General features: G+C 44.4%; 1 protein-coding gene across 3 annotated transcripts in view; it reads left to right on the forward strand.

Annotated features, from left to right (window-relative positions):
* Positions 1–16,772, forward strand: part of CSRNP3 (cysteine and serine rich nuclear protein 3) — a 49,508-nt gene that overhangs the window by 21,376 nt on the left and 11,360 nt on the right. For all 3 annotated transcript variants that reach the window (XM_035132895.2, XM_035132887.2, XM_060280293.1), the window contains one exon: positions 12,855–13,114. In XM_035132895.2, the coding sequence (XP_034988786.1) occupies positions 12,855–13,114 (260 nt within the window). The remainder of the gene's footprint in view (positions 1–12,854; positions 13,115–16,772) is intronic.

Raw genomic sequence — 16,772 nt, forward strand, 5'->3', positions numbered from 1 at the left:
ATCATCTAAAGCGGCAGCTATTGTCAGTGTTGTCTATACACACCGGTGGGCGCATTTTCATACTAATGTGCACCAGGGTTCTCTTTCCCCCTCCCCTCAATTGGTGTTTCCATAAACTTTCTTTTAAAACATATTTTCCACAAACTTTCAAAAGAGAGAGGCTGGAATCTGGTGTGTTGATATGCAAATGATACATATTGGTATATGGAGGTGGATATTAGTGGCACAGCCCTATAATGTCAGTAAAGGTAAAGGTAAAGGGACCCCTGACCATTAGGTCCAGTCGTGACCGACTCTGGGGTTGCGCGCTCATCTCGCATTATTGGCCGAGGGAGCCGGCGTATAGCTTCCAGGTCATGTGGCCAGCATGACAAAGCCGCTTCTGGCAAACCAGAGCAGCACATGGAAACGCCGTTTACCTTCCCGCTGTAGTGGTTCCTATTTATCTACTTGCATTTTGACGTGCTTTCGAACTGCTAGGTTGGCAGGAGCTGGGACCAAAGCAAAGCAAACATACTTGGTACACTTAGACCTAAGAAACCTCGCTGATGAAGAATCATCGAAACAGGGCCTTGTCCTGATGTTGATATTTACTGGAAGTTATCCTGAATAAAACTTTGTGAATATTTTTTGAAATTATCCTTTCTGGCCCGAGTTCTTGCAATTTTTCATTTACTTCAGGAGCTGGGACCAAGCAACGGGAGCTCACCCCGTCACAGGGATTCGAACCGCCAACCTTCTGATCAGCAAGCCCTAGGCTCAGTGGTTTAACCACAGCGCCACCTGGGTCCTATAATGTCAGTAGGCCTGCCCTAATGGGAAGTGAACTGAGGACCCATTCTCTGTGTTCACATGTATTCAGCAAGTGCTTGAGAAGGACATTCTCCGCACAAAATGGGTTAAAACTTTTCTCGCCAAGGTGCTTTTGATTAACAAAATAGTGTGGGACAAGGACTACATGGGGATGATGCTGTGTGTATAGCACGTCCAAAAGGTGCCTGCATCCCATGGTGACTGCACATTATTATGCAATGTGTACACTCCCTTAGAGAGACATTGAGATGTGGAAGAATCTTTGACTGGACATCTGGGTAAGGCTTTTTTTTTTTAACCTGGTAGATTTTTATGTGAGATTTTACTGAGTTTTTAAAGTATGATTTGTATTGCATTTTATTGGGAAATGTGGGATATAAACTGCTAAATAAAATACTGCTAATCATCTTTGTATTGTGACAGTGCATGGCGACTGTAGATTGTGCAGCCAGCAGTGCTTAAGTATGTGGGATGGACATTCTAGGTCAGCATGAAGATTCGTAGATTCTTTATAAATACTAAGCACTACAGTACAGTATTAGTGCAGAGGCAGATAACATGAACAAATCATTAGACAATTTCTGGCACTGCAGTGTATTCTAGTAGAATTCAGAACAATGCTATGGAAGGCTATGTTCCTGTCTATGTCTTCAATAACCTCACCCTTCACGGCAGCTGTGTTTTCTGGTTGCTTTGCAAAACAAAGTACAGTGGTACCTCGGTTTATGAACACAATTGGTTCCGGAAGTCTGTTCATAAACGGAAGCGTTCATAAACTGAAGCGAACTTTCCCATTGAAAGTAATGGAAAGTGAATCAATCCGTTCCAGATGGGTCCGCGGCATTCGTAAACCGAAAATTCATAAACTGAGGTGTTCATAAATCGAGGTTCCACTGTACTATACTGTATTCACTTTTTTTTTAAAGAGTGCTCTGTGAAACAAATTACTCTTTCCTTGTAGCTGAAGATGGAAACTAAATGTTGCAAACAGTTTAGTTTGTGGTATTGACAGCTGCTGGGTGCAGAAATAGCATGCCTTCTCTAGGCAAGAGTTTGCTTATGATTATGCTGGTATTTTGTAAAGATGAGGATTTGCCTGGGAGTAGCAAAAAAAAAAAGGCTCACTTTAAGGTGGTTAGTTTTGATGGTTGGAGAGTCAAATTGATGTTTTATAGCACACACATTTTAGGGGGCGGGAGGAAGAATATTGTTAAGCTTGGGGCCCACAGTCAAGCACAGGTTTCGTTGCAATGACAGCAAATAATCTAGAGCCAGTTCATATCATCCCCAACCAGTTTAGTCAATGGTTTGGGCTGATCGGGGTTGTAGTCTAACAACATGTGGGGGCCCAAGTTGAAGAGCATTGATCTAGAGTAGTGTTTCTCAAAGAGTAGGGGCTTGGGCCACTTTTAGGTGGGCCTCATTGGAACAGCCTCCCACAGTGCCTCTTCACTTGCTTGGGTACCGAAAGGAAGGGGATAAGAGATGTAAGCTGTTAGAGGAGGAGGAAATTAATGTAAAAGGATCAGGGTGCAGGGGTAGGTGTGGTTTTGGAGGGAGGGATGAAAGAAACGGGCAGTTTGAGAGGTGGTGGGATAAGGTACAAGATGAGTGTGAAAGGAGAATGGTAGAAATGACAGGAGGTGGGTAAAAACAATACTTTGAGGGGCACACGGGGGGGGGGAAGGGGGGAATAGAAAAGGAAAGGCCTTCTCCAATTAGAACCTCTGGGTCAAATTCTGCCTAAAAGGTAGAGGCTGAGTCACAATACCTCCTGAGTAAATGTCATTGCTTAGGAAACAATTGCTGCACAGCCAGAAAGTGCATTCCTACATGTAATCAAATTTTGGTGTAAATTAACCAGGAAGAACAACAAATTATAATTTTTCAACTAGGAGACAACCCTGTCTTCAACAACTTGTATCATTTGGGAAGATAAACTAGCATAGTTCCCCCCCTAGCCCATTGATTTGGTTATTTATTTATAGAATCTTTCAACATAAGGTCCTGGCAATAAAGTGTGTGTGTGTGTGTGTGTGTGTGTGTGTGTGTGTGTGTGTGTGTGTGTATAGCAAGCCCATCACAGTTATAAAAACACATACAAGTATTCCACATGGAACAGAACAGTATAAATTTCAGACTGCTCTGAGCAGAGACATTTGGAATAAAGGGACATGCTTTTGTCCTATGGCTCTTTCTTCCAGAATTGTAGAGTGTCTTAAAAACAAGGAGACGCTAAGTCGAATTGGTTTGGGTCAGTTTCTTAATGGCTACTGTCACCAGAATTCACAAAACGCTGTAATAGTAGCTAAGAACATTGTTTATCAGCTATAGGCAAAACAAATTGAGAAATGAAATTACCAGTTTTCATTACTACACATGTCTCTTTCTGTTGAATAAGCTACAGTATAAGGGTACACAGCTTGGTGTTCTGTCCTTTAGTCTGGTATAGTATATGATTTGCATAAGACAACATGTTCCAGGTTTCAAAGTTGCTGTACAGGGGGGGGGGGAAGCAATGATAATAATAATGAAAACAATAAATCCGCGCTTCCTAATATAGTCCATGGATTGTGGCTCTGTCAGGAAATAACCTTGGTGATGAGGTTGAGAAAAGGAGCTGGCGCAGAGCCAGCAGCCTGCCTAGCATTGAAGCAAAGCTGTTGCTGCTTCAGAAAGAGCCTTGAATAGGAGTCTCATCTGGTTATTAAACCAGACAGTGGAGAGATATTTTCCCTCCTGGGAAGCAGTTACAAACCTCAGGCGCTGAAGCGATGTGAGTGCATGTGACGATTGCATTTCAAAGCATCCTGCGCCCTGAACTTGGGAGGGTGAGATGCAGCTTGCATAAGTGAACAGGAACGCTTGGACTCCCTGACCTAGTCCCTTATTTTTTAAACACAACTCCAACCAATGCCGGTGACTTATTTTTTTAAACACACACACACACACACACACACACACACACACACACACACACAAAAAAAAAACCATGTACAGCTGCGGCATCAAAGCCCTCAAATTAATGAATGGTAGACTTACAAACAAAAGCAAACTGCAGCCTATATAAACAGCAAAGTAAATCCTTCTATAACAAGGCACACTGAAATCTATTTTTGACTTCTGACCTCGTCCATCTGCCTAATGGAATAATAGGCTATTCTCTCGGGGCCTCTGTGTAATGTCTTTGTCATTCGGGAAGGGGGGGGCAGAGATAAAATAAAATGGCCTGATCACACTTCAATCAGCCAGTCAGCAGCGTAGCTAGCCGCCTGGCCGCCTAGGGTGGCAAACCCAAAGGCACCCTGCCGGGGGGGGATATCCGCCGCACGCATGCGTCATGACGCACGATTCATGTGTCACAGTGCACGACGCATGTACACACAAGAGGGATACGCCACGGCGACACAGCAGGCCGCGACGGGCGGTGTCCGGCAGGCCTCCCCCTCTCCCTCTGGTCCTCCCTCTGCCCATCCTTACTGCACTCGAGGCGCTTCTCCTCACAGCCAGTCATGTGGCCAGCATGGCTAAGCCGCTTCTGGCGAACCAGAGCAGCACACGGAAACGCCATTTACCTTCCCGCTGGAGCGGTACCTATTTATCTACTTGCACTTTTACGTGCTTTCGAACTGCTAAGTTGGCAGGAGCAGGGACCGAGCAACGGGAGCTCACCCTGTCGTGGGGATTCGAACCGCCAACCTTCTGATCGGCATGCCCTAGGCTCTGCGGTTCAACCCACAGCGCCACCTGCGTCACCTTACCTACTCAGAAGTAAATCCTAGTCAAGTCAGGCAGGTAGAGTTAGGATTACAGCCTAAGTTCTGAGAGCTGTATGTTAGACTGGGAGTTGCAGATCAGATCAGTTTGCGTCAGAATTTGCAAATACTGCTTTTCTCAAGCATCCCTAGGCTATGGATATAGGATTGTCATATCCCTTAAATTAGATCACATGCAGTCCTTTTCAGTGGAGTCAGTTGACACATTTAGCTCTGCCGGTCAATAAAAAGATACTCATCAACTGCAGAAAAATCAAACGATGTGGCACGTTATGTGTGAACTAGTCCACACATTGCGAGAAATTTGGTCACACTTTTGAAAGTTTACAATCTTGTTCCCTTCACACATGTTCCACAGCAAACCCGGACTAGAAACAGAATGCTCTGTCTAGGGCTTTCAGTATATTGATTGGGACCCCAGGACCTTGTGTGTATATGCAAAATACTTCCACATGTGCATATTGGCTCATGGGGCCTCACTCTGGAGAGTCTCCAGAAGGGGAGGACTACCTGTGGAATGCTGAGCATCCCATCACACTTGGGCTTTTACTGTGTGGACAGAGCACAAATATTTTTCTGCATTGCCCGCAAGTCCCACTATTTGGTCCTGCTGCCCTTGTCTTTAGTTTGAAGAAGCTGTCACTATGGATATTGTCCAGAGTTGTAGAAAGAGTTGGCGGGAATGTCTTTGGTTTCAGTTTCAGACATCATGAGCGCCTAAGGTACATGGAAATTTAGATGTGCTATGTAAACCATCTCAGAAACCACCACATATTAGGAGGGGGAAACCAAAAAAATGTGGAACAGACTGAAGAAAATGAAGGAGGGAATTGAGATAAAAGAGGATAATGAGAAAAATTGAGAGGTGCAATTGCAAGTGAAGGATATCCTGAAGGATTGATATTGGTGAGCGAAGGCTGATCAGGTGTTGTTTCCTTGCAGAGTGCTCTAAGAAGACACTGTTGGGTTAAATACAAAATGTAAAACATAAGTCACTATAAAAAAGCAGACTGCTTTGGAGAATGGATTCAGGGTTTGAGGCTAAGGTGAGCTATGCCACAACTGTATTTAAATAGCTACTAAGAGTAGCTTTGAACATGGTCCAAGTATGACTTGAAAAACTTACTGAATGCACTGCTAGGTTCATTTATTCAGTATCCCTTTATGGTAATGATTAGAGAGACTGGTGAGAAAATTTGCAGGCTTCCCCACACAAAACTGGACAAAAAGGAAAATGTTACACAGAAAGCAAATTACTTAGACGAGTCCTATGACTCAGAAGTCCCTTTGAGTTCAATCAAACTTACCCTGAAGTAAATGGGTATAGGACTACAACTTAAATTGTGTTTTTTTAATATATATATTTATAAAATTGATGAATACCTAATTATGTAAATAGATTATGGACCCCTTTTATATTAAACAATATTCAGAAGTAAAAACTAGTCTGCAGAACTAGTTCAACAACAATCAAGCCCTCAAATATATCAAAACTTAAGCAGAGGAGAACAGTAAAATGGCAGTTAAAATCAAATACTGTGGTCCCTGGAAGGGTATACCAGGGGCCATAGGATAGAATGGATATGGCCTGAGGGAGGAGAAGGAGGTCCACCCTCACAAAGCCCCACAAGTTGCAGGCCTAGAAACTTCTGCCTACCTTGTTCCTCCTCCATCAGCATTCAGTGGTGGCAATGGCAAAAAATGCTTTGTGTATTTTGCTTAGTCACATTACAACTTGAGCTCTGACCAGGGCTCACAGCAGCATTCAGCAGAATAAACTCAGAAAACCTTCCAACTTATTTATAAAATGGAATTAAAGCTATGACAGAACTGTTGTGAATGTGAGGTTGACTGAGATTTAGACTAGAAAGCTCTTGACACAATAAATGTTACTTGAAGTGTAGGATTAAAAACAGCCCTTTGGGGCTGTATATCTTAGTGTTCTGTGTGTATTGAAACCTGATTTGGACTAGGTCTCACTGAGCTATAAACAAGGTTTGTTTGGGGCTTACTGCTCAGTGGTTTGTATGGGGGAAACAAACCACCCCCCTGGGTTTGGATGTAACACTAAGCCAAATAAGGTCATCTGTGCTTAAGTTCCACTCAGCTAGACTAGACAGTGGTGCAGCAGATATTCCTTCCTGATATCCTATGGTTGGTTAAGAGGCCAGTGCTCACGAAAGACAAGGGTGTCTCCTTTTCCTGAATAGGCTACGGTTGCAGTTTGGTCCACATTTAGATTTGCAAGGATCCAAATTAAAGGCTTGATGTATTGGAGCCACATCTATCTCAGCAGCAGTGCACATGATTTGCACATACAAAATCCTAAATTCAGTCCCTTGCAATCTCAAGTTAATGGAGCTTGGAAAGCAGAGCTGGGAGAGAGCCTTCTGCCTGCAATCTTGGAGAGCAGTGGCCAGTCAGAACAGACCAAAACTGGGCTAGATGGCCTAGTCCTGTGACTCAACAGAAGGCATCTCTTTTTCTGCAAGAAAGAACAAAGCTATTTTTGGAGTGCACATTAAGGCGGCATCTGTTTTGTTTCTTTAGATTTCATTTTGTTTAGTGCATGACGTTAAAGTCCATTAGCGTCCCTGAGCCTTTCGTCTGGCTTTGCTTTCTAGGATGGCTGTTAAAAGTGGGCCTTTTTGAAAAGTGATGTTTTGACCTGGATTACCGCGATGATGAATTACACTTGACAGTCCTATCTTGTTAAGACTTGATGAATACTATGTGGGAAATCCTGGGAGTGGGTGTAGAATGGGGTTAATCCTTTTTATTAGAATGTTCCAGCACAGCATTGAGAATACATCAAAAAGCAGGAAAATGGGTTAGTGGCTTTAAGAATAGCCTTGTCGTCTGCCACGTTACTTTAAAAAAGAAAAAGAAATGGGCTGCTCTGTGCTACATGCTCTCGCCTTGAGACTTCCCCGCTCCCTAAAATATTTCTCTGATGGCAGTAAACGAATTGCATTGCCCTGCTGGTTGTAAACCTGCGGGTGCTCTGCTGCGGAGCCATATGGCTCACATTTATTTTAATGTGCCTTTGACAGGAGGAGAATAGCTGAGACTGCTGAGGAAAGTGCTTACACTTTGGATCTCAGCCAGCGAAAGCTCAATTTATTTATGTTTAGTAACTGAGTAACTTCTTTTTACAGTAGAAATGGTGCTTGAAAAAGATTAAAAGACTTGACACGTCATTTATGCTACTTTCTCTCCCTCCCCCCCCCAATTTTCTTTTTTGCAAACAAGGCAAACATGCTTTCCATTCACAGCATCAGTTTATTTTTAACTGAGCCGAGACCCCCCTCCACCCGCCGGTGGAATTCCGTGATCTATTTTTGGAAAGCTTGTTAGAATTTGCTTAAGCAAGATTATGTGTAAGGAGTTTCCTCATATGAAGACCAACTAAAGGTCACATTGGATCTCTAAGTCTCAGAGAGGCATCTCACTCATATTTGCCACAGAACAGAGCCTAGTTGATGGGCTGGAAACAACAGATGCTGTCGCCTTACTGGAGCTAATCGTGTGTGAAACCACTCAGCAGTCTGGACAGGAGACCACGGAGAACCTTGTGCAAGAGCAGGATATAAAATCAGGGGATGATCAAGGAGATGCATGATTTGGAGATAAAGCCTGGAGCTTCATACTTAACAAGGAACACATTCTGTGCCAATTTCAGCTCTTATCCAAACAAATTGCCAGATTCTCGTAAGACAGTTTTGTCCCCGGTCACTCGCCTGTGGCAAATGGGCTTTCCATGCAACCAGGCAGGAAACTTTTGTGACTTGGAAGAGGTTGAGTCCTGCTTTTCTTCTAGGTTGTTGATTTGCCACATGTAGCAATAAGGATGCACTTTCAGATGCCTGCTTCCTCACACGGCTGTCCCTTGCTGAATGGGAGCAAATGTGTATTAATAATGTTCCAGGTTGCAATTAAAAAATAAAAGCAATGAAATAATGGCTGTAAAGTAATATAGGCCCTCTGTGATATTGTACTCAGTTATTTATGAAGCTAATAAAACAGGCCACCTGGAGGTATAAATGAAACAGATATATAATTGCTTCCTATAGGAAAAAGATGGGGGGTTTTTTTTTGGTAGAAAGGTATTCTGTTTCCGTTTCCAGAAGTCCTGGGCTTTAGTGGTGCTAGAGGTCTAAAAGGTAGTACAGTAGGCAGCCAGTGTTTTTCCACACTAATCGTACCTAGAGATAATATTCCATCTCGTGTTGTCATTGCGTTGGGCAGTTTCACGTGCACAAGAGAAAGTGACATTGATTATTTCACACCTGGCTCACTTTTGTTACCAGGTTTTGGCTAGGTTGTGTGATGGCGTTGGTGTGGATGGGGGTCACTGAAGAGCCACAAATGAAGGGACTCTCGGTGTGGAACAGGAAGCACCAAAGATGAATGGAAGCATCTGCTGAGAGCATGATGGAAGGGAACCTCTTCCATGCTGACTTGTCTCTCATGGAACCTTTAAGCCGGTAGCAAGGAACCTGTGGCTATTTATCTTGCTGCTGTTGAACTCCAACTCCCATCAGCCCCAGCCACCATGGCCAGTGGTATCATGGGAACTGTAGTCCAGCCAACTACAGGCACCAGGCCCATTGGCAGACCAACAAAGATGTCTGCAAACAAGTCTCGAAGGCTGGCAACATTAACCTTGCCATGTGGGAATCCCTTGCAGATGACCGCAGCGCCTGGAGACTATCAGTCAGGTTTTGTATCCACAGCAGTGACCAGAGGAGGAATGACCACCGGGAGGAGCTCAGAGAGAAGAAACGCCAGGGGAACATCTGCATCAGCACAACCTGATGCCTTCTTTTGCCCCAGCTGCAGCAAAACATGTCTCTCCCCTGTCGGTCTTTACAGCCACAGCAGGCGCTGTAACTCTCCAATGGTTTGAAATCACCCCCAAGGGTGCACTCTTCCATTGTCTCCCAAGGCAGGTGGGTGGCGACAAATATCAGCAACATCACAATCCCCAACCCCTACTTAAAGCCTTTGCAGAGAATTCTGCAGCATGTTCAGAGGTACACACGCTAACTGCACTAGAAACTGGCTAAGCCCTTTGGGCCTCACAATTTCAGGGACACATATCCATCATTATTGACCTTTTCACTCAGGTGTCCCTGATGCTATTTTAAAGAACCACAGAGTTCCTTCCCTGAGCACTGTTTGAAAAAAAATATTGTGATTTTCTTTATTCTTTTACTTGCTGACTGGTCACAGGCCCCACCTCACCCCTGCCCCAATAACATGATAGGTTGAAACCCATCTGTCGCCTAAGATTAAAAAACCTGGTATTGCTCCCTGTGGATGTGTGGCAGGAAGGAGGGCCTGAAGGCCAAATGGCTCTAATTGCCTGAGACGGAAGAGTTTTTAACCAGCTCACACGTCCTGTTGTGCCTTATTGCTGTTAAATATATGGCTTCATGTTACAAAGGCTGTCAGCATCTTTTATGACCATCTCTGTTCCTCCCTTCTGACCATTACCGTTCTCCCATCATACCTGTGCAACTGTCGCACCTAAATTGCACAGCCATAACTCATCATCTAGTTTCCCCCCCAGCCTCCTACTGCCGTCTCCCAGTAAATCAGGCAGGCTCCTGTCATATCTTCAGGAGTCAAGCAGCTAATGTGTGTGCGCGGCTAATATTCTGCACTGCGGGCTAACAACGGCCTGCTTCTTTGTGGCAAAACAAAAGCATTCAGAGTTACAGCATGAGGTATCTCTGTCTGGACCAGCTGCACAGCAGGGATAACACATTTAAGGAGCTGTTTCGTTTTATTTAAGGCGCTCTTTTCAAAATCAGTATGCATTGCCTAGAAACTATGTTCAAATGCATGAGAAAGGGATAAACACCAAACCTTTAAAACACATTAAAAGCACACATCCAAGAATCTTGAGAACTGTGATTTGTCCTCCACAAACCTGCAACTCCTTGCACCCTTAACAAACTGCAGTTTGTTAAGAATTCTTGGGGGGGGTGTGTGCCTGCGTGCTTTGAATGCCCTTTAACAGGTCTGGTGTTTACACAGCCTATGTGATGAGCGTAGGAAAACTATGCTCCTGACTGGTTTGATGTATTTCTGATGTAACAACTGCATGACCAACCACAAGTCTACCTTTTTGTGCAGCACATGGGAGAGATGAAGGAATGAATGAAACAAGACAAACAGACATCGTGCATTCGTGCTACATAAATAGCATCACTGTATGGCAGGCCTCTGGGATTAATTTCTCATGCACTGGCCCCTTCCTGTTTCCCTAACACACCATGGAACCCCGCTACCTAAGGATGTGCCACAAGAGAGATATCAGTTTTGTGAAAACATAGGGCAAGATACTCACTACGCAGGTAGCAATGTTTCCTTTGCTTAAACCTTAAGTAACCAATCCAAGTTACTTGAGGTTTAAGCAAGCCCTGTGTTTGATTTATGTTACCGGAGGCCTTGTCTGGGAGATAGATGGGGTGGCACTCTCTTGGAAGGAGCAGGTGTTCATTCTTGGGGTATTCCTTGCTCCATCTTTCTCACTAGAGTCCCAGTTGACCTCTGTGGTCTGGAGTGACTTTTAGCTTCGGGTGGTTTGCCAGCTGCAACCTTTCCTGAATGGTGACAGCCTGACCACAGTGGCCCATGCATTGGCACTGCCTGAAGGCTTGATAGCTGCAATGTGCTTTATGTGGGATTGCCCTTTTATCTGGTCCACAGTTGTGCAGAATGCAGCAGCCAGACTCCTCACAGGACCAGATTACTGGCAATATGTTACCCCACCACTAAGAGAGCTGCCATGTTCAAGGGACTTCTGTTAATTCATAATGTCTTAAACAATTTGGGGCCAAAGTACCTTAAGGGCTGTCTAACTTCTTATGTTTTATGGATATCTTTGTTGATTTTGCTTTTATCTGTTGTATTCTGTCTTGTTATATTTTTTAATGGAAATGCAACTTACAGATGTGTAAAAATAAGTTAGTCCATTTGCCCTAATGGTTGGTGATGCCTCCTTTCACTGGGACCTGACGGGAACCAGGACTGATGGGGTTTTCACTTCCGGTGGGCAAGCTTTGGCTCCCTTCGCCAGCTTGGGAATCTGGCTCCTGCTAAATTGGCCAATGGCAGGCAGGCTTGGAGAGCAGGTGCCCCCAGGAGGAAGTAGGCTTCTCTAAGGTCCACTCCCAGGGTATTTAAGTCTGCCTGTCCTAACTCCTGGCACCTGGTTCCTAGAGACCAGGAACCTCTGTTGTTACCTCTGAGATGGCTGGCTATATAGTTAGAGGTTATAGGCCTCTATTCTGCTTTATATAAAAAATAAGCAGTTAGGTTTGCCTCGTAAGAGAAGCAATGCCTGTTTTTTACTGGAACACCTTTGAATCTCTTTTGCAACACCTTTGTTGTCTTCACATTGTTACACAGTTAAGATCGGAAATTGAGATTGGAAACAAATTAAAGTTGCTCTGCAAAGTGCAATGAACATTGATGGAACTGCACACGGCAGCAAAACTTTTAAAAACAACATTGACTACCACCTGATTAAATGAGCAAGGAGTCCTAAGAGTTTTAGCTGAGTAATCCATTAACCCTGCCTAAATATGCACATGAGAAAGCAGTTCAAAAACAAACAAACCCGCCCCCCCATATTCTTTTGTTGTGATATGTGAATTCAACATGTCACATCAGGTATTGTCTTTGAACAGGCAAGTTCCTGTTTTCACATGGAATGAAAGCCTTTTTTTTAAAAAAATGTCAGTTTTATATTAAGGATTGCTAAAAATAACTTAAGGTGGCTATAAATCTACTTCCCCGTTGATTGGGGGGAAGGGGTAGTTTGTTAGCCTTTCAGAATGTTTTTGATCCGTTAACAAAACTAATGAATTGACTAAATGTGGCAGTAGCACTATATGCTAATAACAATAATGAAAATGAATGAAAATCAGTTGAATGCCGAATTAAGCATGTATGCTGATATGGGAGGAAGAGAGAAGGAAACTGGCAACAGGCCAGCTTCTCCACCCAATTAACTGCACAGAGCGAGGAAGGCCTTTCCTCCCCCTTCCCACATGGGAAATCGGTTGTGTGTGTGGAGGTACACACAATTTGCACTCATGCCTGCTCCTACCACCAGCACTCCTTCCTCACCCCCAATTCCCCCAGACAGAGGTGCTCAGCACCAGCTGGCTTGGGGAACCCCACTGCTGAGAATTTGTGAAATGGTGAGAACAGTTTTTATTCCAAGCTGGTCGCCTTATTTCTTTGCAGCATCATCAATTCTGAAAAGAGAGAAGCGGAAGAGGACGAAGAATGTTCATTTTAACTGCGTTACCGTGTACTACTTCACAAGGAGGCAAGGGTTCACGAGCGTCCCCAGCCAAGGAGGAAGCACCCTGGGCATGTCCACACGTCACAACAGTGTGCGCCAGTACACACTGGGGGAATTTGCGATGGAGCAGGAGAGGCTTCACCAAGAGATGTTGAGAGTGCATCTCAGGGAGGAGAAACTGAATTCTTTAAAGCTCAAGGTAAGGACAAGGCTAGCGAACTGCTTTGCCTTTCTACCATGTGGGCAAGAAGCAGGAAATTGCCGCACTTACATCCTTGGCAAGATTGCGTCTCCGCTTCGAACATGGCTGCACGTCAATTGCCCCAAGGAAGCTGGCATCTTCTCTGTTTCCCACATTAACTCATCAGATTTGTAATAGGCTTCCACCTGAGCTCTTTAAGGGGACAGCTTCCTTCCTGCTATACAGAAACAATGACAATTCATCCCCCCCCCATCAAAGTTCTTGCTTTGATCAAAATTTAAATATGGTTAGCCAAGTTGCTTAGTGTGGATTGTTCTGCACAAGAGATTTTGGCTGGTTATTTTAAGGAAGCGCTGCTTTGTGTTAGGAATCTGGGTAATGTGGGATGAGGCTGCCAGATAAAATATTGGAACCCATTTTATATGTGTTCTGTATGGTATATACTTTCAGGAGACTTTGACTGAAGCATGTCCAATCTGTTTATGTGTTCCTTCTCACGCCCAGTCAGAGCTTACAGGTACTGGACACACCTGGTCTTCAGAGAGATGGTGCTATTGACTGTCTGCAAAATTTTGTGTCTCATATTGTTTGTCTGGGACTTTTTTATGGTCCCAGGCAAATACGTACACATGAAGACAAGTCACCATACATGGCCGGTGGGCCATATTGGACTTGCGCCATCTGCTTAAACGCCACAGAGGCACTCCAGATTGAGCAGGTGGTTGCAGCAGTATTTAAAGCACTCAGTTCGGCTGATTTGAAAGCAGATAACATCCAGATCAGAGTCGAAACTGACTGCAAATTTGCCCCCTCAACTCTGTCCATGTGAAGGGGAGTGGGCAAAGCAGACCACATCCCACATGTCTTGGGATCGCGCTGGCAGTGTTAGGAGCAAAGCAGACAAGAAATGGGCTGTTACAAGATGGTGGTGGCAGTGGTGATATGTACATGGCTTCCCATCAATGCTCTAGAGCCAGTGTGGTGTAGTGGTTAAGAGCGGTAGACTTGTAATCTGGGGAACCGGGTTCGCGTCTCCTCTCCTCCACATGCAGCTGCTGGGTGACCTTGGGCTAGTCACACTTCTCTGAAATCTCTCAGCCCCACCCACCTCACAGGGTGTCTGTTGTGGGGGAGGAAGGGAAAGGAGATTGTTAGCCGCTTTGAGACTCCTTTGGGTAGTGATAAAGCGGGATATCAAATGAAACTTTCTTTCTTTCTTTCTTTCTTTCTTTCTTTCTTTCTTTCTTTCTTTCTTTCTTTCTTTCTTTCTTTCTTTCTTTCTTTCTTTCCTGGCAGCTTAAAAAGCAAAACAAAAACAAAAACTGGCACACTACAAAATTTAAAAATACAAAAGGAAATAATCAGCATAGATGAAAATAACAACTCAAAAACCTTCTTTCTAGTGAAGATGGAGAAAAACAGGTTTTATGAAGCTCTGCTTAAAACAAATGAATAAGAGTACAAAATGTATTTTGGTGGAGAACCTGGAGCCCTCCAGATGTCATTGGGCTCTAAGCTGCATCAGTCCCAGTCAGAATGGTGAACTGCTAAGGATGATGGAAGTTGGGAGTCCAGGAACATTTGCCCACCCCACTCATTATTTAAAACCACATTTGAAACAGGAAAGGCCTGTTGTTGACTTTTAAAGCACATAGTGTACTCTCTCTCTCTTTGGTGATCACTCGTAGCCGAGTAAGATTGTCTTCCATAAACACAGTTTTAACAATGGGTCCGTAAGTGACTATGGAGGCCAATTCTGGATCCACACGTCCTTCCACAGTGGGGACATTGGTTTCCAGGCGGGAGTTGTTTCTCCCTTGTGTCCTGAGATCCATAGTGTACAGTCCCTAGTCAGCTGCAAGTTGTCTGAGAGCGCCTCCTGCTGGCCTCTTTGTTGGAAAGAGAGCAGCGCATTGGTTCATCTTTGTGTCAAAAACATTTTTACGTGTTTCAAAGAAGAACATGGTCCTGTTTGCGAGACAAGGGTCTCAGAGCAAGCTGTACAGTAGAAGCAGATGCTGTTTACAGTTTAGTCATTCCGTTTAGTCTGTGGCTCTGCAGAATTAGAGAAGCTATGGCAGAGCTATGGCAGTTACATGTGGGGCCTCCAATAAATGTTGCAATATGAAGTGCTCCTGTTCTGGACATTCCATCTCCACCCCCCCCCATCAACAGCCAGTCAGTCCATTCCATGCCCACTGAGCATGCTCTGTCTTCATTGGGCTCTTTTTCGGGGTTCCCTTCCTACTTAGTGGTTTTCTTTTTCTAAAGATTAGTAGAATTTCTGCAAACCTTGGGGTTCTCAAGAGTACTCCTGTGTGCAGATGGTGTTGTTTTGCCTACTATCTCTGAGGTCTCAGGCTATGTAAGCCTGAATACAAATATGTAGCAGAAGGTGTATTAATATGCAGTCTTAATTTTTTGGGGGGGGGGGTTTCCTATGCAGATTAGTTTAAATTTGCATAGAAAAATTTTCTGTTGCTGTAGAGCAGCTGTAGGGAGCCTCCAGTCACAGGCGAAATTATGCCTGTCAATTTGGCCTTCAAGGCTGTTGCCCACAAAGCATGGCCACCTGTCCCACATCCGATGTCGCATACAATGCCAGGTGTGGGGCAGGTGCGAACATGGCCTCAAAGAGACAATCAGCAGCCTAAAGTTTATTTGCAAGTGGGGGTCCCTATCACACTGACAGGAGGCCACACTGGGCTTGTCTGCACTAGACAGTTCCTGATGGGAGCTTGGGGGGCTTGTTTGTTCAGTTCCAAAGCAGTTTGCATTAAAGCCGCTTTCTCAAACGAAGGGCGAAAGCTCGGTTCCCAGAGTGCAAAACTGAGCAGGCTGCATTGCAGGCACACTCCCAGCGCCAATCAGTTGTACCTGCCGACCAGCTATCGGTGGTTACATCGATGCTCTTGGGTTGAAAGGCGATTGTCCAAATTGGCCTGTGAAGGGTTGGGGAATTAAGGATCTTTGCCACCAGACATATCCAATTTAGCATGCTTATTTTGCTTGTATTCCGTCAACAAAGCTTTGAACCTGCTAAGCTTGCCTAACGTCATATTTGCAATTGGCATCCATTCCTCGTTACAAATGAACTCATGAAACAGGAACTTTTTCTGCCCCACACCACTGATTTCTTCATTCATGGCACAATTCAGGTCTCGGAGGACCTTTGCAGTATGTCATAGATAAGGCAAAACAAGAAGGCTGGAGATTAACATTAGGTTGAGAATCAATTCCACTAGAATGGAAGGTTTCTGAAAGTAAAGTGCCCTGCTACTTAGGTTGTTGCCAATACTCCCATGTGCCTTTCTTTTCCCTCTTTTGTGTGACAAATTTGATGCTTTCCATCATGGATTGTCCACCTAGGAAAAGTGGCTGGTACTAGGAGTTAGGGATGCTAAAACCTGCTGCCAGTTCGGATAGATAATACTGGGATAGAAGGATGAATGGTCTCACATTATATAGGGCATTGTCATAAGTCGGTAAGTTCAAAAACAGTAAGAAGCATTGGAACAAGCCAGCCCACTTCCATGCCAGGAGCTCCTTAGTTGAAAGCAGTGTCGTTGTCCCCCCCCCCCCAAAAAAAATATGTTTAGGGGTACTCTCATTTTCCTCCTCATATTGAAATACTGCCCTTCAATGAGGCCAAACT

Source organism: Zootoca vivipara, chromosome 1, assembly GCF_963506605.1.
Source record: "Zootoca vivipara chromosome 1, rZooViv1.1, whole genome shotgun sequence".
In the NCBI taxonomy this organism is placed as follows: Eukaryota; Metazoa; Chordata; class Lepidosauria; order Squamata; family Lacertidae; genus Zootoca; species Zootoca vivipara.